This window comes from Pezoporus wallicus, unplaced genomic scaffold, assembly GCF_028554395.1.
Source record: "Pezoporus wallicus isolate ANWC-B61680 ecotype Strahan unplaced genomic scaffold, APGP_CSIRO_Pwel_v1 contig_8702, whole genome shotgun sequence".
Taxonomy (NCBI): Eukaryota; Metazoa; Chordata; class Aves; order Psittaciformes; family Psittacidae; genus Pezoporus; species Pezoporus wallicus.
Window position 1 is genome coordinate 2,368,191 of NW_026636754.1, and position 24,599 is coordinate 2,392,789.

The 24,599-nt window shown below is 41.9% G+C and overlaps 1 protein-coding gene across 12 annotated transcripts in view; it reads left to right on the forward strand.

Annotated features, from left to right (window-relative positions):
- The window catches only part of TNRC6C (trinucleotide repeat containing adaptor 6C), a 316,602-nt gene that overhangs the window by 252,222 nt on the left and 39,781 nt on the right, over positions 1–24,599 (forward strand). For 11 of the 12 annotated variants that reach the window (XM_057401440.1, XM_057401435.1, XM_057401443.1 and 8 more), the window contains one exon: positions 9,102–9,428. In XM_057401440.1, coding sequence (XP_057257423.1) covers positions 9,102–9,428 — 327 coding nt within the window. Of the gene's footprint in view, positions 1–9,101; positions 9,429–19,386; positions 19,842–24,599 lie in introns of those variants that run through there. The other variant, XM_057401447.1, reaches the window with a different exon arrangement.

A 24,599-nucleotide genomic window follows, 5' to 3' on the forward strand; every position in this document is an offset into this window, starting at 1 on the left:
GAAAAAGCATTATATTTGCTTTGGATTATCAATGTATTGTTGATGCCAACCTATCAACCTAATTAGGTGTACATTTTTAATGGCACAGCTAATTAATTGTGAATTGAAAACTAGGATTCTAATCAGTGCTAACATGGAGGAGAGCAGTGAGGAAAGTATTAAAGCTGTAAAAAGTATAACTGTTCTTCACAAGATTGCTGCACGTGAGATCTAACTGAATAATGTAGAATGGGGTTGAAGAAAACTTCGTATGTTGAATCACACAAACCAGGTTTTGTAGATTCCAAAAGTATTTGGCAGCCTCTGTGCTGACAGATCTGAAAGACAAAAATGCAGATGCTGTTCCGGAGAGGGAAACAAAATGTAGTATCTGAGCTCTGAAGTATGCAAGGATCTATGTTTTTATTAAGAGCTTCTCCAATTCTGAATAGTGTAATCTGTGTATATAGGGTTGTATCAATAGAGGTGGGGTGGGACTGTTTGCTGAACTGGACTGTTCAGCAGCTGGTTGGGCTGTGATGGGATACAAAGAGAATGCAGACTCCACTTGTGGAGGGATAAAGTGTCATTCCGTATTCATACAATTCCAAGTTTGTGTTAATCAAGAACAAAGTGGAGAGCCTCTGGACAAGTGGAGCTGATGGAAAGAGCACGTTTTAAACATTTAAAAACCAGCAGAAGCTGGAGAGAGTGCTGTGGCTTTTTTCTTTGTCATGGCTGAAGGAAGTGGTGAGTAAGATGGATTTAGAGCTCCATTTTATGTGTAGGATTGTGCTAGAAAGGTTTTTGAGAGGTCATCTGTTCCATCCTCTTGCCCCGAGACAAGATCACTAAACCTGTATCATGTTTGCAGATAATCCTTATCATCCTTATTGTTAGAAATGTAAATCTTAATCTCCCTGCCTGCTATTTAAACTCAGCAAGTCGTGTTTTGCTGTGGGATGGAGCATATTATTTCCTCTTTCTCCTTTGTATTTTTTTTCTTGCTTTGTCTACTCGATGTGTTCTAGACTGAACTACTTCTTTGCCTTCTATCTGCTGTGGTAGTTCGTGTTTCCAGATTCCTCCTTCTTTTGTGCTCTCTCCAGGTGGTCCAGCTCTTTCTTGAAGAGAGATGGTCAGCTCTAGGTACAGGCACTGCCTTAGTGAAGGCTCTAAGATACCAGACTGAAGTTGAAGGATTACTTTGAGCCTTGTAGCTGGTTATTTATTCCATTACAACATTTGTCTTCTTACAGTAGCCTGATCTTTTTACTTCAGTTTGTGGTCTGCTGAAGCATTGCATCTTTTTCAGCAGAACTGCTGTGAGGTGAGGTGTTTGCTGTCCTCTTTTTAATTCTTCCTGCCTGATAACATGACTTTCCTCATCGGATTGCAGCCGCTTTTTTCACACCACTTCTCTCCTTTATCATGGCTGAGTTCTGATCCTATCACTCAGCAATCTGATCACCCCCATCTTCTCTCTCCCCAGCTTGGTGTCATTGGCAGATTTAATATGGATATTCTCTAGTCCATCATCCGGTTGTTAATGAAAGAACAACGTAGGCTTGGATCAGGTCCCTGTGGAATCTATTCTGAAGCATACTTCTGTTTTGACAGCAAACCAGTGATTCTCCCAGAGAATGTTTCAACCAATTTACATTTAGCTCACATTTCCCCAATTTGCGTATGACAATACAAAGTAAAAAGTCATGTCAGAAACCATTACAAAGTTAAGATGTATAGAGAGAGCTTTGGATGGTGAGATATGGGTGGAAAATGTGAGGGCACAGGGAGAATTTGAACTGAAGCAGATGACTGCATCTAAGCAGAGGGAGGGAGAAATGAGTGTCAGGGTAGGTGTTAGAGGATTTGTGGTGTTGATGAAGTCCTGAATGCTTCCCTATTTCAGACCTTTGCATAAAGCCAACAGTTAAGAAGGTAACACCTGTAATTAAATGAATTAGGGAGAAAACCAGAAGATGATGAGATAAAGATGGTAAGAGCTAATGAGGGACAGATTCGAGGAAACCTTGGCTATCTCAAATGGTTCTAATAAAGTGGGTGTATTGAGACACCAAGTTCTAGCAAAGGAAATACCCGTAGAAACCTCAGAAGTTCTGACAGCTCCATTTACAGAGAGAGGTTGGGCTGAGAGGTGCCATGGAGAGGGGCAGGTATCAAGAGATTGGGGGCAGTGGTGGGTTTATTAAGACATGCTTGAAATATGCACATCCTGGCAGGAAGACCCTGGGATGCAGAGAGAAGAGAAAAAAGGGAAGAGAGTAAATGGTAGTGTGAAGTTAATGATTCTGTGTTCTGGTTACTGTGCCAGCTGGCAGTGGGGAGCTTTGGACAACCCACAGGACTGCCAACACCAATGTCTGTGTAAGAAAAGTTGGTTTAGTACTTCAAAAATCAGATATGCAGCCGAATATGGTTACAGAATACATGATGCTCATATCTTGATGAAGCCTGTGAAGTGTGTTCAGGTGAGCAGATCAGACTGGGAGCTGCAGGGTTTGAATTCATCCTTACATAGGTACCTTCTCCTGCAAACCCAAAACCATTTATGTGTGGTTGGAGAGCTCCATCAGCCAACAAACACACTGGTAAACATGACTTAAACACTACTGCACCACAAGCAGAAAAGCCTTCACCTGTAAGTGTGTCCTGAATAAAATACCTCTTGGAACAGATTCTTAAAATCTGTTCTTTCTTCTGCTGTTTAAAAAAGACTTTCCAGTTGTGATTTGGGTTTAGGCTGATGCCGTTCTATATGGGTGGATTCTGAGCTTTGATTCCTTTTTCTTCTCTGGAGTTGTAAGTTCTGCCAAGTTTCATTCATTATACAGTGTGTAACTGGAGTAATAGTTTTAATCAGTTGCAGTTTCAGTAACATGTAAGCAGTAGCAATTATTAAGAATCAAAACTAGGTTGGACAGAGCAACCTGGTCTGGTGGAAGGTATCCCTGCCTGTGGCATGGGGTTGGAACTGGATGAGTTCCATTGGCTTGGAACCCAAACTAATCTGTGATTCTATGAGAGCTGGTTTCTGGAGGCGTGAGGTTGAGACTGAGTGTACAACCACACTGGCTATGTACCATTGCTCCTGCTAAAGCAGAGGAGACTGGAGCAGGGATGAGGGGTTGGATAGTCTTATCTTTTCAAGGAACTTCCTAGGTAGGATTATCTCCTACCGTTAAATTACACAAAATTGGGTTGTTGAAGGTGGTTGAGAAATCCTAACAATTGATTTAAAGGTTTTCCATGAACTTTGCAGCTTCCTCTGAATTCCTAGTCTGACTTGGACTTTCCTAGTTACCAATTCAAGTTCTGTGTACAAGGACTAATGGTAGAAGTGAGAGAAGTCTGTAGAGACTGTTGGAAAAATAGGTTATTAGAAGTGGGATGTTGAAAGACTGAAAAAGGAGGCAGGAAATGTTGCAAAAGTCAAGGAAGTGGAAAGGAAATGTCTGGAAGAGGAAGCAGAAGATGCATTGTCATCAGTTAGGAGCTCAAATGGCAAGGGGGGGAATAAAGTTAAACCAGGAAAAGACTTTAATTCCGAGTATTGGGTAAATGATATGTTCATGTTAAACTGCAGCTTCTGGTGACATGGTTAAATCCATTTTGGGTAATATTCAGAACTAATTTTGGGAGTCTCTTGGCTTTAGATTGTAACTTTTCTGCATTTTTCTTTCAGGAGGAGTTTGTGTGCTTGGGGGAAGGGAAAGTGCAGACAGAAAATTACCCACTTTTGTATAGAAACCTTGGGAAGTAGGGGTTTATGCAATAGTTTACTGAAATACCTGTACTTTTGCCAGTAGATGTCACTGTGGATAAAAAATACCAGCGCTTAGTAGACAAAGGAGGTAATTTGCTAAATGAAAATTCATCCTTTGAAAGTAGATTGGGGGGGCAACATTTTTTTCCTAAAGGAGGCCTTTTTTTCACCATATAAAAATGGATTTCTGACTAATCAGGAGATCTGGTTTTGCCCACTGCAATCCTGTATTTTTGGGGTTATCTTCGCCCGACTTAGGTAAGTTCATGGCTTTCTGTCTGACTTCGGGGGGGGTCTGTGTATGAGCGTGCTCCTGATGGGCTTGATTTTGAAAGCGTTTAGTGTTTGGAGGTTGCTTTAATAAGCACCAGTCTTCACTGCAGTGTGTATGTGCGGGGAATTGGACATGGAGGAAGTGGCTTCATTAAGGTTGATTTGGAGGGGGGAGCAAAGACGAGGAAAAAAATTGCCCATATGATTGGCTGGGAGAATAGCTCTGAATTATGGGATCCATCTGTTTCCTGTAATGAATTCATAAACCCATCAAACAATGACCTGAACGAATTGCTGAAGGAAAAAAATAATACACTGGCATGATATGTTTAACGCAGTGAGGCATTGGCATTGTATAATCAAAAATTCTTCTCACATCCAGCACTTTGTAATGGAGCTGCTGTGTTTAATAGAAGCTGTAAATAAATCCTGTCACAGTAGCAGCCAAGAATGCATTTCTGGGTTTAACTGTTTCTCTTCTGGAATGTCTGGTCCTTGAAGGCTTTAGAAATGCAAGTTTTATAGAGGAGTGTGGGGGCTTCTGAAATACAGAGAAATGTTAATGAGGTGAATGAAAGGAAAAAGCTGCCATAAATCAGTATTATGTGGCTTAACCAGTTTCTTTCATTTATGCATGTTCTTTCCTTATGTCATAGAAATGTACTTAAAAGCTATTGTTGTAATTGAAATCTGTTAGACTGATCCTATTCATTATATTAATAAAATCCACCTACAATTGCTCCTAACACTTTTTTATGCAGTTGGGATTCCCGAGATTGTAATCATCAAAAAGCATATGGAGTAATTATTGGATTTGTTTGGGTAAAATTGGATTAACAAGTTTAGATACCATTAAGTACTGATAATTATTACAAGCAAGCTCATTGTTTAGTGTATGTACAGCTCGCGGAATGCAGAATAAGCAGATACCCATCACAAACATCTTAAGAGCAAGCAATCTCAAGGCTTTTCTTTTACTCCCTTAATTGTAGTTTTGCAAGAGGCTTTCTACTTCGATGTTTGTGGTAGTTAATTGTGTGCTAGTTCTGAAAATCACTTTGTATTCAATCCTTTCCCCCTCTTAACATTTGAAACGATATTTTTAGCATTAAAGCGAATTTCACCATTAAGGCTGCGTTTTAATTCCTGGGTTTCACGCAGCTGCCAACCTCACATTAGCCGTGACAGTGCATGACTTGAGGTGCAGGGGTGGGCTGGCTGCTCCTGAGGGACCGCCAGGGCTCTCTCCAGATTGGCAGCTTGGCCCTTGGGGCTGATTAAATGCCGAGCTCTGAGCGGGCGGAGGCACCGGCAGCCCCCGCTGACCGTATGCAAAAGGTTCCTCCTGTCTGCTCCGCTTTTTTTAGCGTGCAGTTGGCTAAAACATGACGTCTTTGTACATTGTATGTTCTGCAAGGGATAGCCGTCGTCTCCAAATGCATCCCTTGGAGGAGGGAGAAGGTCTAAGAGGCTTGTAAAGAGGTTCTTAGAGCAAATATCCCATGGCAGTTAATAATTAAGAATCTAATGTAGACACTTTGAAGGGTAGGTGTTTCTCACAGTGCATAGCGAAGGGAAATTGCTGTTTAAACATTGCTGAAGATGACTAATAAATAGGTGTGGAGGTTTTTCAAAGAGTCCACTCCTATTGTCTTTGTAACATACATTCCCCAAATATTAATGCTGTATTTAAAGGCTAATTTCTAGCCTGATGCAAAGCTGGAATTTGGGAATCAAACCTCTTCCTATGATGTTGTTCACTCTGTTTGCTTTATGTCCTGTCAGTAGTGTAATGAAACGGTTATTTTCTAGCTCCCGTGATTTATATACGCAGTGCTTGTGTAAGAGTTTCACTGAACTAGTCTTAGAGATGTTGATGTACAAAGTAAAACCCACGTTGCTGTGTTGATTACAGAAAACCCAGTAATACTGGCACGCAGAAATAGTATTCTAAAATCTGAGGTTTTGGTATTTTGATTGGCTTAGTTCTTTTGTCATTCAGCTATGTAGAAGGAAAGATCGTTTCTAGCACTGAAATTGGGTTTGTCTGGCCGCACCTTTGCAGTGGAGCAGCTTTGTTAATTTACACTAAAGTAAAGGGTGTTGTGGACTCTCTGACTTGCATTAGTGATGGTTATATTCATATATATGCATACCTGTTTGGAAGTATCAGATGTGATAGATAGGTACACTACTGAGAATATATTGCTGTCTAAAAAGCAGCCTGCCTTGCTCTCTGAAATACAGAAGCCCAGACTGGTTTGGGTTGGAGAAGACCTTGAAGCTCATCCAGTTCCAACCCCCTGCCGTGGGCAGGATGTTTCCAATTAATTAATATTCCTTAAGAAAATCTTGGAACCTGGCAAACATTGCCTCTGCTGGCATTGTGCCATTAGTGGGTTTAATTCTCTTGTACACTTCTTTAATTCCATGGGAAAATCACTCCTTGGTTTAAGTTGGTTTAAATGATAAATACTGGGGAAAGCTGCAGTTTCTCCCCTTGCCGTGTGTTTGTCCCTTCCAGGCCTTTCCCCAGCTGACCAGGACCTTGGAGTACTTTGGTGTCCGACAGCAAGAGCTGAGCTGGTTCCGGGAGAGGCATTTGGTGGCAGCTGGGGAGCAGTCCCCATCCTCACCTGGCCATGGCTTCCTGCCCTACCTCTCTGCCTGATGTTCCTCTGCTGGCACAAGGGCTGTGGGCTGGTCTGTTTTCCCAGTCGGAGAAGCTTCCTGGCTGAAATGGTTAATTGCTTTTGTGGAGCAGACTATGTCTGGAGTGTGCTTTCTCAATCTTGCGATCAAATTGCAAGCAAACAGCTTCATCCTCTGCAGAAGTACAGAGTACAATGTTTGTAAATGCTTACATCTCTATAATAATAGTAGTAATAGTAATACCACAAGACCTCTAATTTTCCCATTCGCCAATGTTCCAGTCATTCAGAGATCAGTGTCATAGATTATACTGTTGTTTCTTGAAGGCCAGGTAGAATGGTAAAATCAGCAGGTCTTAGAAGAGACCCATTTAAACTAAGTAATATTACGTATTGATGGGTGACAGATGTATACTGAAAGCAAAATAGTTTTCACATACATATTGAATATGCAAATTTGAGATTTAAAATTAATTATTCTGCATTTTGTGCCATTTTAAAGATTTTTTTTATATTTTTAGATTTTTTTAATGTATTTTTTTAATTCTCAGAGTTAGGGTAAACTTGGGTTTTGAAGCTGGTGGTATGTTTTGAAAAAGCAAAGAAGGTTTTATTTTATTCTCTGTTCTTCAGATATTACTGGTACATTTTTATATATTCAGGGTTCTTTTTTATGATAGAAATAAGCAAAGGTGAAAGGTTATATATGTGGACATCCATCAGTTCTTCAGGTATGTCAAACCCTGGAGGGAGGCTCGGTGCTGGGTTGATGCCATATGTACAATGATATGAGGTGCAACTTTGCACTTGTTAGATATGGCTTGTGATGAGCCAGAGGAGTACTTGGTTCTGCATGTCTAGGAAGCCCAAATGGCTTCTTCTGTGTGACTGAGCACCTCTCGTAGGTGCTACCACGTGAGCTGCACAAACTGGTGTGTGTTCCCAGCCTACGCCATGCTGTGCCATGCCACTCTGCTCCCAGCATCCTCATCCCAGCAGCCTTGTGGCTGTGCCCCAAGAGACCCAGCACTGCTGTCTTCTCTGCACCAAGCTGCGCTGGTAAACCCCACCTCAGACTGGGGTGGCCCTGGCCTGCTTATTTACAGCAAGGTTAATATGGGGCTTATCAAACACATGCCTGGAGTGCAAAAGTAGAAGAGTGGGGTCTAGAAGTGCTTTATACAAAGACCACAAGAAAGCTGAAGCTTTGTGTGAGTGCTGAATAAGCTGGTGGATCAGGTCTCTTAACTTTTTTTAGGAGATTAGGACTCTGCAAATTTATGCTTTCTTGGGTATAGGCAGTGTGGTTTGATGTTGGTATTAGTAGTCTCACATCCAAAACTGAAGAATTGCTGAACAAAAAAGGCAGTGGGTGCTCTGGATGGGTGCAGTGTCTTGCCATGCAGTTTAAATGAGATTCTGTTTAGTACTGCATTGTCATATCTCCTCTTTCTGCTCCTCCTGTTCTAAACCATACCGATTTGTTGCAGTAGGGACTAAAAGGTTCAAATACTGTAACAGGCAGTGTCTAAGCAGAGAATCACCAGATTTTGTCCTTATTTTTAAAACCTTATGCTGTTTTAATTCCAGTAGTGTTTATAGGATATTGTATTTTGTCCTGGTACTAAAGAAGTGGTGAAAACTATGGAAAAGGGAAGAGTTGAGGCAATATTTAATATGTGAACTTGGTTGTGTGTATAGGAATTGCTCAGTTGTCTGCTGATGTGCTCTCTCCTTGTGTAGTGGGTACCAGGTATATAGTAACCAGCATCTCTGTTGTGTGCTGCTGACTTCTCATGCAGCCTGTGGAGTGGGAAAGGTGGGAGGTAAGGCCAGGGCTTTGTACAGTTAAAACCAGACCTGCAGGCTCTCACAAGGAGTTGAGGCCTTTATTAGCTATATTCTAGTACATAAAGTTTACAGCTGTACCAAACGTGGTTTTTTAGATGTAGGTTTCAAAACTTTTACATAAAACGTTTCAGGAGGCTACATACATAGTAGTGCACTAACCCGAGTTCTGGTCCTAACACTGTTTTGTTTAGAATGTATTCCTTATGTATTTTATAGTCCATAGAATGACAGCACGGTTTGTGTAGAAGGGAGCCTTAAGGCTCATCCAGTTCCAGTCCCCTGCTATGGGCAGGGACACCTTCCACTAGAGCAGCTTGCTCCAAGCCCCTGTGTCCAACCTGCCCTTGAACACTGCCAGGGATGGGGCAGCCACAGCTTCTCTGGGCACCCTGTGCCAGCGCCTCAGCACCCTCACGGGGAGGTAAACCCTCATGTGTTTTGCCAGCTGTTGTTTGGGAGGCTGAAAAGCATTATCTGCTTTCTCAGGTACAGAATAAACCCCACCAAACACAACTTTTCTGATACTGAAGCCATTTCTGGTTTTGTTCTTTTCTGTGTAGTGCCAGAACCTATTAAGACCAGTTTAAGCCAGCCCCAACCTGCCGGTACCGGTACCAGTACTTCCACCAGCACTATTACCAACAGCAGCAATGGCAAGCGTGCGTCTGCAAATGGGCAGCAGCCAACTGCATCCCGTTACCTGCCTCGTGAGGTGCCTCCACGCTTCCGCCAGCAAGAACAGAAGCAGCTCCTAAAGCGGGGCCAGCCACTGCCCGCCGGGACTCTGACCGGCACCAGCCCAGCGCAAGGAACTGGCCAAGCAGGGGCAAGTCCTCCTCCGCAGCAAGGAGCAGGTGGACAGCATCATCCCAGTAAGACCCAAACAGGTAAGAACTGAAGCCCGTTGGGGTATCAACTCCTTTATGTAGTTCTGCTCTCCACTGTTAGCACAAGTGTTGCAGAAACTTAAGGAATGTTCAGAATTGTCTTAAAATATCAGGATTTCCAGTGAAGTGTATGCTCTTTTTCTTGCAGAATACAGTGTGTTGTTTCCAGGATCCAGTTTGAAAACCTTCTCTTACCTATTTAGATGCTCAGACCTGTGGGATTCTCTTGCAGTTATTTTCTGTTTCTTTGATAGCTTTAATGGATGCAATCCTCAGGAAATGTAAATATTTCTTTAGGGATCATTCTTACGGAAGCATTGTTAATTTAGGTATTTCCAAGATTTCATATATTGTTTTGGCAATTTTAATGCCTTTTAAAGATAATTTTGCATATAATTATAGGAAAATAAGAAATAGGAACTTGGCTTATGTTGTGACACTTCTATGCCTTTGCCTGCTTATGCTCTCAATTGTTATTTTCACATTAGGAAAATACTGAAGCTGTTAATGAGAAAAGCAGCAGCTCTCTTCTTATTTGCCCTTCTGTGCTAGAGATCATGTAGCTTCTGTAGTGGAGATGAGCTTAGCCAGTGTTTGGTGTATATCACCTTTTTCATCATGCCTTTGTGTGTATGTCATGTTTGGCAAAGCAACGAGTGTTCTAAGATATAGTTATCTATGGCTTAGAAAAGGTTATCTGAAGTAAGTCCCACAAGGGGGTTTGATTTCTTGGATATTAGTAATTTCTGTATGATCTCAAGTGTTGCTCATTATCACTCATTAATGTGTCAAACATCACAAAATTTGGTTCTGAACTGTCTGCAGGTTTTCCCTTTGGGTATTAATGAATCTTTCACTATAGCTGTACTTGCTGCTGAGCTGAACTCCAGCAGAGAAAATTATTTGGTGTTGTCCTTAGAAGTTTTAGTTAGATAAGGAAATCGCCACTCTCGGAAATGAAACCTTTTATGGTTATTGAGATGCATTTGAACATATCCAGCTACTTACTCTCCAGAAAGAGAAATCTGAAAAGGCAAAATAAAACAATAGTTTATTTACTTAAATGTTGGGGTTCTTAGGGAGGAAGCAGGTTCTACTTGTAGTCTTGAGTATTTGACTTTAGTGAGAGGGAGAGTAACGAGTTCTCACCAGTTAGAGCAGCATTCTCTTTGCAAAGCATATCAGCAGGGATGGTGGCTGGCAGTTATGGCTCCTTTTTGATTTGGAGATGTTTGTAAACTGTCAGACTAATGTTCTATGTTAGATTAATATATATGTTTATTATTTTCAGAAATCCAGTAATGATTTCTATAGTAGAGACAGATTGACAAGCTCAAGTGGCTCAGGCTGTCTGAGGGTCAGTACTAGATGTCTTCCAAACATCATTATAGACGTATCTGGAACATCCTAGATGTTTAAGAAACATGCAGTAAATCATTAAATGAAGTCTGCCATAAATCATAACATAATCCATAAAAGAACTTGACTTGAAAGAGTGCAGCATTAGCTGTCTGACTTGGATCTTGCTGGATGTGTTTCTGCCTGAGGTTTTAGACTTCATTTCCCGATTCCTATGTGAACTTGCTGTATAAAATAAGCACTAGTTGCCAGGCTGACAAGCGACAGAAACTGTCAGCAAATGTTTTACGCTGTTGCATTGAGTTTTTTGTTCTTTTGTTACTTTTGTGTTACCATTGTAAACAGAATGCAGTGAAAGCTGGTACAGATGAGAGGAAGAGGAGTGCAGCCACTTTGCAGTTTCATATTCTGTTCCATATTGCACAAAGTTAACCCATATCAAACTCAGCAATCACTTGAAAGCAATTAGTGCAGAGTCAGAATTGTCAGGTTGTTGTTTACCATGTAAAATCGTAAGAAAAGCTTTCAAAGGCACCAGGGAATCCATGCACAGTTCTTGGAGCAGGGAAGAGAATCTTAGACAAGCTAAATCCTTGGCTGCATTCTTAGTCTGCTCACAGAAAGAGATTGTGTTTTGAGACTGAAATGGTTGCATCTTCCTCATAGAAAGAGCTTGTTGAATACTAGAGCTCATTTAGTTCTCTTTCCAGTAGGTGGAGCATCAGTTCACTTACTAACTATGAGCAGGAGGGAAGACAAAATCTGTCTAGCTCAGGTTATAATGACAATGTGCCTGGCTGCTTGGTAAGGCTGGGAGGAGTGTGGAATATCTCACTTCTACTCCAGTCTTTCTTGGTCTCTCATATTGGCTTTGCCTTCACCTTGACAAGCATAAAGAGCAAAGTAAGAATATCCAGGGAAGGCCAAAACCTGTTCATCTCAGCTGTTAGGATTTGAGTGACTATTAGCCTTAGCAATAATGATGGTATTCCCAAAACCCTCCAGCACTTAAGTAGGAATTTTCCATGAAATTTAATTCAAACTGGATCATATTTTTGTGAGTATGAAAAGAAAGAATTTTACATGAGGATTCTCACTGAGCATTACTTTGTCAGAAGGAAACTTTTTACCTTCCTCCTCTTTCCATCAGTAGGAGCTATATTGCTTTAAATGTCCCTCTGGTTCCCTGGGTATTTAATTTACTAAGACGTCTTTTCAAGTAATTCTCAGGGGAAAAGAAGGGAAGGGACAAAAAGAATCAAAAGCTGTCTAGAAGAATCAGGTTTGGGTGCCTGCTGCACATACACTGGAATTATGTCTGTCTGAACAGCACCTGTATTGTAGAAAAGTGATCACTTCATGGCTGTTATTGGACATCTTCAAAGTGTGAAGGCAGTCAACAGCCCTTCACTGCTTAGGGTTTTCTCCCTCTCTGGTAGCTCTTGAGTGCCTAACCAGAGCTTGCTAGACCTGGACTGTGGACTGCCCAAGGAAGTCTCCATATGTGGCTTCATTATACTCCTGATGAGCAACAGTAACTTTATGGATGATCTGGTATTAATCACGGAGCCAGGATCCTTGTACACCAGCATCTTGTATCCAGCGGATCCTTAATGGAAATTCATGTCTGTAGCTTTTCTTTTTATGGGGTCATAGTCCTTCAGAGTTAACTTGAAATTATGCAGCCATGTTCCTTCCAGGCCCTGTTTATAACTACCTGGATGCAAGGAGTGCTGCTGGAGAGGCATTGCCAGCCTCTTAACTGTAAAAATCACACTGTTTTATATCTGTCCTTTTATTATCAGTCTCTTGTTATCTACTGCCTTGCCCTAACAAAAGCACTTATCAGAATTCTAACTGCAGTATCATGAATTAAAAAGGATGTTCTGCCAATGTAAGTCAAGTGGGAATTAATGACCACTAATATATATTCCTTGTTGGGTTTATCATCTGGGCATACCAGTGAAGTGGATGAGAATAGTGATTTTTTTTTTTTTTGTTTCTCATTTAAGGCAATCTCCAAAACATGAACTAGACAAACTTAAGAAATTAAAACATCTCAAATAATAATTCTATAAATTGCATAGACTATTCTAGAAACTTACCCTTGAAAACAGTCTTTTATTTATTGTTAACTATGATGAAACTGTTTTCTGCACTACTTTAGAGCATTTTGTATAGAATGTTTACCTGTCTGGAGCTTTATCTTGAGCTACAATATATATTCTTGAGATGCTCCCTTGGTACTTAATCCTTTGCAGGATTAGGCCGAAGGAAAGGTGCAGTTCATGAGCAATATTCTGATATCTAATTGAGTTCCTTATTTTTACTTAGAGATGGAGCTTTTTATCTCTTCTCTCCCCACTTTGCCAACTAACTCCAGTAAATGTGGTGAATACTTAACTTCCTTCATTAAGATGTGAGGCATTAGTGGAATGGTCTTTTTGCCATGTGATCTCAAATAATTTAGGTAATTTCTGAAAGCCACCATGGGAGATTAAAAATAGCAAGTAATGTATCCTCCTTTGTCTCTTTACAAATTGTGAAGTTTATATAGGAGTCTCCAGGCAGCCCCTGTGCGTTTGATGATTGTAAGAACAAAGATCAAAAGAAATAAGCAGTTTTTTCTTTAAGATGCCTTTTACTTTTCTGCGACTCAGCAATGTGAAACAGCATCCATCAACTCAACAGGAACGTGCCATGTCCTGCGGGAGCCATGGTAAAACTGCAGTGAGCTGAATGTTTTGTGGAAGGGAGCTGTAACATGTTTCCAAAGTCTTAAGTGAAAGCAAGTCATTCATCAAAATGCAAAACCACACAAGCATTGTGGAAACTGAGGAGTTGAGCTTTTAATTTGTGCTATCTCTTGTTTCCTGGGAAGTGAGGATTTGCCAGCAGTTAGAGGTTTATGTTCCTACTGTGGGTTGATGTCCCATTCTGTGCTGAACTTTCTTCCTCTTTTTATGAAGCTCAAAGCTCTGTTTCATTTTTCAAGCTTTCCTTAGCTGCAGTTTGCATATTCATGCTTGTGGCACAGGTATGGTCTTGTTGGTGTTGGGGACAGTTGGAAGTTGCTGTTGTGTGGCAGGTTAGCTCTTCTTACAGATCTGTTTGTATTCATTTTGTGTTTGATAATTTCTTTAGGAAGAAGGGTAAAAACCACCCATGCTTACTGTTAAAATCATGTCTAATAATAGTGATTTCGAGCACAGAATCGTAGAGTAGTTAGGGTTGGAAAGGACCTTAAGATCATCTGGTTCCAACCCCCTTGCTATAACTGTGGGTTATTTAGAGTTACTTCTAACAAGGCAATTCTATGCAGTTGCAAAGTCAAATTTGGAGAAAAGTTTTAGGGAGAAATAATATCTTTCCTAAACCCAGTCAGTGTAGTTGGAAAACAAAGATAAGCTTTGACATCCAGGTGTTTCATTGGAGTAGTGACCTTCATGCTAAAAGCATGTTTGAACGATGGCCCAGTTTAGCTCGTTGTACACTGTGCTGATGCTAGGTAAGGCCCATGTATGCAAAAGTAGTTCTGAAGTGTATGAACCAAGTCTCATTTCAGCAGCTTGAAATAAGATTTAGCTTGATTTCCTAACAGCATGGCAAATGGGTGGATTTCTTGGCAAATAAAGTACGTGAAATCTGCCTTTATGGAAATGGTCTGCTGAATTTTATCTCTTTGGGCCCATATTCTGTAATTCCATTAGCAGAATATCTTTGCTGGCTGAACATTGCTGTGGTTTTTGCTTCTAGTTGGAAAGTTACAAAATTAGACCAGGAAACTTTAGAAATTGATTTATTGTGTATCTTCCGTAAATAGAGTTTTTTATATGGAATAGTTAAACTACTAAATGCTATAAAGTAGAGATCAGGGATTAGACAGTACATTTATTCCTCTTGCTTGCACACTTTGTATGTATGTAATTTCACACTCTGTATAGCAAATACACTTTTTTAAAGTGTACTACATAATGCCTAGAACATGTGCTGTGTTGCAGCTTTTGATCTCAGGTGAAGGAACTAGCAGGGTGATACTCCCTTGTGAACACAAAAATCAGCTATTTATACTACTTCTGTGGAAGGTAACTGTATATAGCAAACATAATGCTTATTATCTGTATTAAAACTCATAACAGCTTCCTGTTTTTGCATCACTTGACTAGGTGTTAGCCACGAGCAGTGCACTGTACAACTCATCACTGTACACAAAGCTTCTGCAATGTGACTGAGTAAAAGTTCTCCTACTAATGGGATCAGATCTGATGTTACGCCATTTGTATAAGAAAGCACAAAAATTACTAGAATTTGTTTTGATTACATCTTGTCTCATGAAGTTAGTGTTGTAAAGGGATGCTCAAGGTACTGCCAGAGGTTGCATGAGCAGGGACTGTACTGCTTTCTTCTCGTTTTGTTCCTATGGGCTTTGTTTTTAGCATTGTTAGCATGGTACCCCATGTCCCTGGAGATCAGGCACTCTTCCCAAAGGTCACTGGTGACAGGTGTATGTTTAGACAAAAGGAAGTTAAAAACCATTGTACAAGGACAAAAATGTAGCAGTTAACATGGAGATGGGATCTAGGCAGTACTGCCTGGATGTGCTCTGGGGTGATGAGCATGCTCTGAAATGCAGTAATGAGAAAGTCTGTGGGAAGTGAGGCTCAGCCACAAAAGGGTTTTGTCTCCCATGTAAATGTTGAGGAATTCCATATAATGCTTTGAATATAGATGGAGAAGTAGCAAGCTCCGTGTAGCACAAATACAGGCATTATGAATGAAAAATGATGGTAAAACCTCATCAGTAAACTAATCTTTAGAATGAATTTTTCTGCATTGTATATGTTATCTGACATCAGGCATCCAAACGTGAAAAATAAATCTGCTGCTTTGAATTTATATGTCAGAGATTAGAATTTTTTTACTGGGAGAAAGAAAAACAGGCGTCTGTAAAGGCTAAATAGCTGAGATGCCTTTAGAGTTCTGCTGTCCTCACTTTCAAAGAGTTGGGGCTGTGCAAAAGAATGTTGCTTTAGAATGTTGCTTTAGAATCACAAACCTGCATCCTACCCCCAGCTTTACTGTAGATGGCTGTGCTCTGCTGTGAGCCAGAGAGATGAACTGCCAGGGTGTCTGTGGGGAAAAAAGGTTGGGAGACAGAGTTTGGCAAGTTGTTGCACTGTGCAGATGGTAGTTTTCTGGCAAACCATGTGAAGAGGCTGAGTAGCAGGACCTGTCTCTGGTGGTGGTGAAGTCAAAAATAGAAACTAAGGTCAAAGTGACCAGGAAATCAGAGTTTTGTCCTTGGGAAGAGCAGAAAAGGAGTAATGTCATGTGAAAGTTCTTGGAAAGCTGAATTGGTACAGCTCAGGAAACAACTGTTGGGGGGGGGGACCCAAAACCCAACACCCAACAAAAAACAGTGAACGAAAATATAATGTTTCCATAAATGTCTTAGTAGTAAAAGGAAGACCAGTGGAAGTGGTCTGGTGGTCAGCAGGGAGAACCATTGATAGATGGCATCAGTGATACTTTAAATGAGTTTTCCCTGCATACATAAACTAATGATAGACGTAGAACTAAGGCTACAGTGAGTTAGAGTATGTAAGGAAATGTTTCCAAGTGTCTGGAAGTGCTGAAGTTCGTAGTGGACTGCATAGAGGATGGGTTGTAGCACTCTGGCCCGCTGACATTCCTTCAGAGTGTGAGAAAATCGACCAATCCATATTGGAAGGTGATGAATGAAGAAACGGAGGGATTGCAGATCAGAGTAATCTGCCAGAATGATACTAGAAATAATAACCAAAGCAGCTAGTTTTGTGCACTCAGAGCTTTGCAAGAGAAGGACGGAGCCAGCATGGGTTTGTGGAGAGGATGTTATGCCAATCGAGAGTAGTTCCCTGTCAGGGGTGGAACAGGCGAAATCAGAAGGGAGATCATGCCCTAGAAGTCAACTTTGCCCTGCCTGCGATAGCACCTCAGCAGACTTTCTGTGTGGTGGTGCAAATAAGTGGGAAGTATAAGACAAAGCTATTGTGAGAAGTGTCATAACTGCTCAGGAGGATGTAGACAGGGAGCAGCTCTCAGTCCTTCCTGGCAGGATGAGAACATTTCAGTGAGAGTGCAGATTTGTATTCTTCAGTGTCTGCATCAGTGTTTTGGCTGTAAATGACAGCAGTGACAAAAATGTGTAATGGAATAAGAAATAAAAGGGAAACGTTCTTTCTTTTGGCCAGACCAGCTCTGTACACAGACATGGATATGTGAGTATCACACTGCAGATACGGATCTGGAGTTGGTCACAGGGTAAATAGATTAATAGTGTCACGCTGTTGAAAAGAAGACAGACATACTGAGGGATGCAAACAGCGCCGCTTTCCATGAGGCACTTCTGATAAGGCCTCTGAATATTGAGTTCAGTTTGGGGGTGGTACTGTGCCTTCAGGAGGAGGTGAAGCAGCTGGGAGAAGTGCAGAGGAATGCAACAGAAACAAGCCTTGCAAGGTGTGAAGGAATTGGAGCTCCTAAGTCAGAGGAAGACTGGAGTTATAAATGCAGGAATACCTAAATGACTGCTGCAGGGAAGAAGTGATCTGTTCTGTATGCCTGTGATGGATCAGATAAGAAATAATGGACTTAAATTTCAACAAGGAAGATTAAGGTTAGACATTAGGAAAAACGTGCCAGTATGAAAGCTATCTGAAGAAGTGAGATAGAGCACTTGGCAATGTGCAGTCTCTGTTGCTGGAGGGCTTCTTCCTTGGTGGGTTGGGTAGATGTCACCTAGTATGTATGAGGAATGGTTCCTTGGATCAGGTGAGTGTTCTGCGTGACCTCTCAAATCCCCTTTTCCACTGTGCAGATATCTGTAAGAAGTTCAGATTTCTCAGACACGTGCCCTGTCAAGGTTGCTACAAGATGGGGCTCGTGGAAGGGAGCAGATGCTCTCTGCCAGCACAGGCTGCAGTGAGAGCTGTGCTTTATGTCCCCCCAAACTGGTGCGGGGTCTTGCATTGCCTTCCTGTGGTCTCCTGACTGGTAAAGAACACCCCCTTGAAGAGCTGCCCTGTGTAAGTACTTGCCTCTGCATGGAAGTTGATTACAGGAAGTTTATGTTATTGATAAAAGAAAATACAGGGAACATGGGATTATATGATACGTTCTCTTCCGGTTTCAGCATATCTTTTTAGTTAATGGGAATTTCAGTCATGTATAGCTGGTATTGAAGGAATGTAATAAGCCACAATGGTATTGTCAATGTAAAGTTTCTGCAAAATTGACTCTCCAGAGTTTCTGGTTGCATTTGAAATAGTTTTCTGAATGGAAACTAACCCAAGCAGGTTAGATTTTCATTCATCTTGTGTTTTTAAAATGAGGTTGAACCCAACCAGCCTTCAGATACTATTGCACAGAAACAGAGAATAAATGTCTTCAGAAGGAAACCAGCTATTTTCAGGGGTATTTCATTGGAACAGCTCTTGAGCCAAGAATAGCAGCAGCAATTGTACTTTGGTAGCGAAGTGGCAGCAATCCTGAGAATGCAGCCAACCCTTTAAAGAGACATCAGTGGTGTGTGACCCAGTGCAGGAGGGACAAACTGCACCAAGGAATCATAGAATCATGGAATGGTTTGGGTTGGAAGGGACCTTAAAGCTCTTCTAATTCCAACCCCCTGCCATGGGCAAAGACACCTTCCACTAGAGCAGGTTGCTCCAAGCCACAGCAGATTGAAAACGTGCTCCATTTACTGGGTAATTAATATGTATTTGGGGCAGATAGGAGGAGGAAGACAAAGGAAGTGAGAAGGGGAAATAATTGTAGGGGAGTGTATTGGTCATACTGAAAGCTTATGTGTAAATTATCCTCTTGGATTTGTGTGTGTTTTAATTAACACAAAATATGTATATGCATTGATAAAAATCCTCTCTGTGTGTTCTTGTGATGTTATTTAGGTCCCGAAAACATTAAGCTGCTCCCCCTTCTGTCCACACTTTGTGTGTTCATGTGTCTTAAAGCAAACCAGTGCGCCGCAGTTGATAAAAGATGGTCGGTCCCCACTTCTGCAGGAGGCAGGAGTCCCTGATCCATGCTGCAGGAGGCAGGAGTCCCTGATCCATGCTGCACTATGAGGGCGTTTATAAACAACGGCGCCTTTGATTAACATGGTCTCGTGTTTGCCACTTAGATCTGTGATAGAGGCTGGGAAGTCATTAAGGGCTTGGCGACACGCCAGTGTACATCTGGGGCTTGGTCTGCTGCTGGGGTGGGAGCTGGCGGTGGGGCAGGAGGAGGACGGCGGGCAGGAGCTGTTGGTGTCGGGCAGGAGCTGCTGTCAGGGAGGAAAATGCCGGGCAGGAAGAAGGAGCTGCTGTGAGGGCAGGGAGGAGGACTGTGGCAGGAGCTGGGGCAGGGAGGAGGGCTATGGTAGGAGCTGCTGTGAGGGCAGGGAGGAGGGCTATGGTAGGAGCTGCTGTCGGGGCAGGGAGGAGGGCTATGGCAGGAGCTGCTGTCGGGGCAGGGAGGAGGGCTATGGCAGGAGCTGGGGCAGGGAGGAGGGCTATGGCAGGAGCTGCTGTCGGGGCAGGCGGTCGGCAGTTCTTCTCTTGGCTGACTTTCAAAAGCGGGAGAAAAGCAGCTAGGGTGCTAATTGTAGCTGGGTCCTGAAGTGAAAATGTTTTGTGACAGTTGAAAGAATTTAAAGAGGAAGGAAGATCGGTTTAGTGTCAGCTGCAATTAGATAATCAAAGCTTAAAAATCCTACTCTGTTGATACCTTCACCCAGAGTTAAGGAGCGGAGCGAGGGGAAGGGGGAGGAGGGCTGTGCCTGGAGAGGGCATTTCCATAGCCAGTGCAGCCGAGGCCCGGCCGAGCTTGCAGGTTGTCTGGGCGCACGCTTGCACAGAGAGATTTTCTTGGCAGCTCTACAGGATGAGGCTTACTCTGTACACAGCCGACATATTGAAGCCGGGAGCCCTGGAGAGCGTAGATGCAGGAGTAGAAACAGCTCTGCACACAATGTAGCGTCTCCTAGGATGGTTGGGCGGCTCCTTTCTCCAGGTATTTGATTACCCATCAGCCCTTTTTTAGAGCCAAAAAAAAAAAGAAGGACGAGAGAGAAAAAGTAACCCTAACCCTGAGAAAATAGCATCTGGTTCTGTTAAATCAATTTCTTACATAACATTTCAGCGGAGAGCAGCAGCACAGCGTCCGCAGCTCTTGGCTGCGTTTCAGGTTTGATAAAATGGCGTCTTCGCAGCGAGCTGCTTGCTAAAGATACGTTGCACTGAGCAGGAAAAAAATGCAATTGTTTGGTGGTTTTCGACTGCTTTTTGTTGTGGAGAGGTGGCGTTTAGTGGAGTCTGCTGATAATGAAAACTTGTTTGGGTTTGGCTTGTTAATGCGTTTTGAAAGCTTTCGGCATCAGAGGAGAGGAACTACATTTTAATGTCGTAACAGGATAACGGGCTTTGCCACTCGGGTACTTAACTGTGGTTTAGTTTTAAAATAAATAAAGCTGCTTTATTCTATGCTTCCATCTCTTTCCTGTCTTTTCCACATTATGTTATGCTAGTCAAGGTTTCAGTTTCCTCCCATCTATGAGACTTGTTTTGAGGAGCTCTCTAAGTGGCTTCAGAGAGATGGCAGGTTTCAGATCTGTCTTCTGCCTCAGCGCATGGATAGAGCTGGATGTGGTAGAGAACCCGAAACATCAGCACTGCAATTCCCAGATTTTCTCCTTTCCTGTATTTTTTTCTTCGGAGTAAATGCTTGTGTCATCTTTTCTTTTATGAAATCAGGCTGCATTTCATCGGGCACTTAAAATGTTTCTGGCAATTCCTCTTGAATTTAGATTTAGAAAAATTCATGTATAGCCTTTTAACAGTCTGCTCATGTTGAATTGAAAACTGTTTCTTTTTTGGGAGGGGAGAAGGTCATTTGCCCTTTTTTCTCACTTCCTGCTCAGAATGGCTAACCTTTGTGTGACAAGTAAAATCCCCAGGAGGGCTGTCACCGGCCCTTGGGATTTTTCTCTATTCTGCATGTCACAGACAAGAGAAACCTTGCCTGTAATCTGTCCTTTGGGCAGGACTGGACGAGTCAATGAGGCAGGTTGTTGTTATGCTGGCTAACATGGACTGAAAACCAAAACTGGTACTAAGAGAGGGAATCACTGGTAGAGCAGATTTAAAATTGGATGAGCAAAACTTATTAATAGTGTGGATCTTATTAAAAGTTTATCCCAGGCTTTGCCATTCCGCACCCTCTCATACATTGCTTCTGGATATATTACACTTGAGGATGCATCGTTTTACTGCACAGCATTTGAACTAATTGCTGTAAGGGAAGTTCTGAAGATACAGTTACTTTAACTTGTCTGGATAAAAATTGGAAGAAATATTATTGTAAATGACATCATCACAAGGATTGACGTTTTGGGTCAGTTGCGTGTATTTTGCTTTTCTAAGAAATGCATGCAACGGCTTTTCTCATTTCACTCATACTTTACATTTGGAATCTGTGTAAACATGAAACTGCTTTTGCAACTAATTACTCATCTTCATTTTCAAACACAGCCTAAAATGTTTTCTGTCTCTAGTAAGCACTAAGTTGAAGTTGGTTGACTATGTTGGGAACAGTGTGCAGGGACAACAGCAATCTCCTCCCGCCACCACCGACTCATTTTAAAGTCCGTTTCATTCTGTGGGGTAGCAGCACTAGGATTTGCTAACACACAACACCTGTGGTTCCTGTTCCTTGTGCTGTGCTTAAATCTTTGCTCAGTTGACAGAGGGAGAGGATAGAAATGGTTTTGGGGGACTGCAGTGCTTTTAGTTCTGATCTTTGCGTAAATAAAGAGGAAGTAATTCTGAAGAATTTTTTTACTGTCCCATGGGTTCCCATTTCAGTCTCAACAGCTTTGAAAATACAGGAAAATATTGGCAATTTCTATATGGAGTTGGTTTCCTGGAAAGTTGGAGGAAATCTGTGTGTTCAAAAAAACCCAACCCCAACCAAAGAAATTCAGGATTTCATCATGTAAAATACTTTGCTTTCATTCTTTTCCCCAGATGTTTAAAGCCCCTCTGGATTAAGTGTAACACTGTGCTACTAGTTATTTAGTTTATGGGAATTAAGTCCTTTTAGTCTAGAGAAGGTGGGAAAACGTCTGTTGGTTATTTGCTTCTAGAGACAAGAACATAAAAATTACTCTCTTCAGGATCCATTCTGTGCTCAAACTGTTAAGTTGTTTTGGCAGCAAAGTCACAGCTTTTGCAGCTTTCTGTTTGCTTTGTGAACTCTTTTTTCCACCCTGTTTCTTACAAGCTCTGTAGCAGCAGCCTTTGGTGTTAGAACCAGCTATTGCAGGTCTCTGGTTTTGCTCCGATTTTTGTATCTCTGGCCTAGGAAAGGTCCCAGCATGGTCCCGGTGACTCCAGAGCAGTGGAGGCAGAGCACGGGTACACCGCTGCGCACGGAATTACTGTAATCCCTATCCAAGTAATTCCTTAGAGGTTATCAGTGGTTAATGTTGAGGCCATAATCTGAACCTTGGTAAGAGGAGCTGTGCTGATGATACATAAAGAGGAATAACTATGGAGTTGCAAACCCTTGAAAAGCAAAGGGGTTTGGGCTGCGTGTGTGTGGCTTCCAAGCCAAACATACTTGGTGTGACACTGTCTGGAGTAGATGTGCTTATCCAGACTGAGGCACTTGGCCATTTTCTATTTTTAATATGGACATGGACATCTCTTGGGTTTTATACTTCTTCCCCCTCACTGTTTTTTTCAAGCCGCCTTGTTTCTCTGACTGCCCTTCAAAATCCTGTCTTATTTAAAGAACCCTTTTGCTCCCTGCTTTCTGCAATCTGTCTAAGCTGTTCTGTCACCTTCCTCTTCCATTCCCACCCCTTTCCATTACTTTCTGTCTCTGCTTTCACACTTAGGCCATGCTTTAACCACCAGCTCTGGGGGAGAGGAAAAGGGAAAGGCAAAGATTAAACAAGCTGCTGCCTTTCATCTCTTCTGGTCAGTGTTGGTGTCATTCTTTGGGAGTATTGAGACATCTTGCGCTGGGCTCTTGATCCTTCTCCGCAGACCTGCCCTGCAGAGACACTCACACTTGCCTCAGGCAGCACCATTGTTCTCCCAGGCACTCACACATGTAGCCTGGGTTTGGGCTTTGACAAGACCTTTTTCATTCGAACAGTGTATTTCAAGGCACTGTTAAATCTTCCTGTCGTGCCTGAAACACAATCGGTGCTGAATCTCACCACCCGCGGCGCTAAGTTAAAAAGCTTCGCATAGCTCCTCTTATCTGATTCTTTGGTTGCCTCAACTTCTTACCTTCTGGCCTGGACTGCTGCTTTTTTCTTTGTTTATTCCTACTGGCTCATTTTTCTGACCCTGTTGATCCTTTTAAAGCCATTTCATAGGCTTTCCTTCCCCTGTCACATCTTACCTGGGATTCTGCTCTCTATTCAACACCTGTGTAACAAACCCAGATTATCGGGTAACTTTTCAACCTTCTTCCTTAGCTCTCTGATGTAACCAGTTGGCTTTATCTGGGAATAATGTGATGTATTTTCCTTTCTAGCCATTGCATGTAGGGGAGAGAATGCAGGGAAATCCAAGTGGCTCCTTTTCAATGACAAATCATTTGGACTTGTCATACACATGTCAATTATTTAGCTCTTTCTGTGAAAAGCTAGGCTTTTCCTGGCATCATGAGAAGACAGGTGAGGAGCTAAGACTCCTTTCTCTTCCTTTCTCTAACATTCATACTTCTGCTTTAACTGACAAATAATAAAAAGAAGTAAAGCAAAACCCAACATGAAATAAAGAAAGATGCAGTCTGTCCTGGTTTCTTCATCTCGATAAATCTTCATAAGCCAACCAAGTAATCACCCCCCTTTCTTGAAAAGCTACAGGTGAAATATGTGAATAAGACGTCATCAAAGAGAGAAAGCTGCTTTTTTGTTCTTGGAACAGTTTTTCTGCAGTATTAGAACAGCTCTAATTGGAGGCAGTTAGAGGAGCTCATCACACCCAAATATTTGTCACTGAAATTAATGCATGTTAGGCATCCACAGGTAACAGCTGATTTGGGAGATTTGTTGAATCCATCTTCCCCACACAATATCCTTCTCATTCAAATAATAAAAAATCAAAGTCCTGTTTCTGCAAATAAAAATAATTGACATCCAGAATTTGTAACTTAGGGATATGCAGCTTTCTCCCTTATTTAGACAACCAGTTAAGAGGAGCTGTTCCGTAGATCGCCTGTAGTACATATCCCTAAGGTCAGGCTGAATTACTTGCTCTCAAATTCCCATCAAAAGAAACTAGAAGGAGTAATCTGTACTAGAAATCTTGTAGAAAGTAATCAGGATGGAAAGTAAATGCAAGACCTTGAACTAAGCTTGAGTTTTCAGCATGAGAAGTGTTGTATTTTCCAGTTTAACGTGGCGTGCCCCAGCAGGCAATGAGATGCTCAATAGCTTTTGTTTCATTTTTTGGATTAGTGTCTCTCAGGATGTGGGCAGTGCTCTGAAAATACTGTATCCTGAGTACGTGTGTGACATAAAACACTGATTTCCATTGGGTTTAGGGGAAAATTGGGCTGTGTGCGCAAGTGCAAAAGCTGCATGTAACCCTTTAAGACATGTTTCTTGACAAAACTCACTGTTACTTAGAAACGCCCAAGTTCTCTACTGAAATGGAAGTTACAGTAGAGGTGTTTAAATGTGTAATTGAACTGAATGGACAAGGTGCCTGTCTGTTTGTTCCTTTATTTACAGGAAGAGTGAAAAACCTA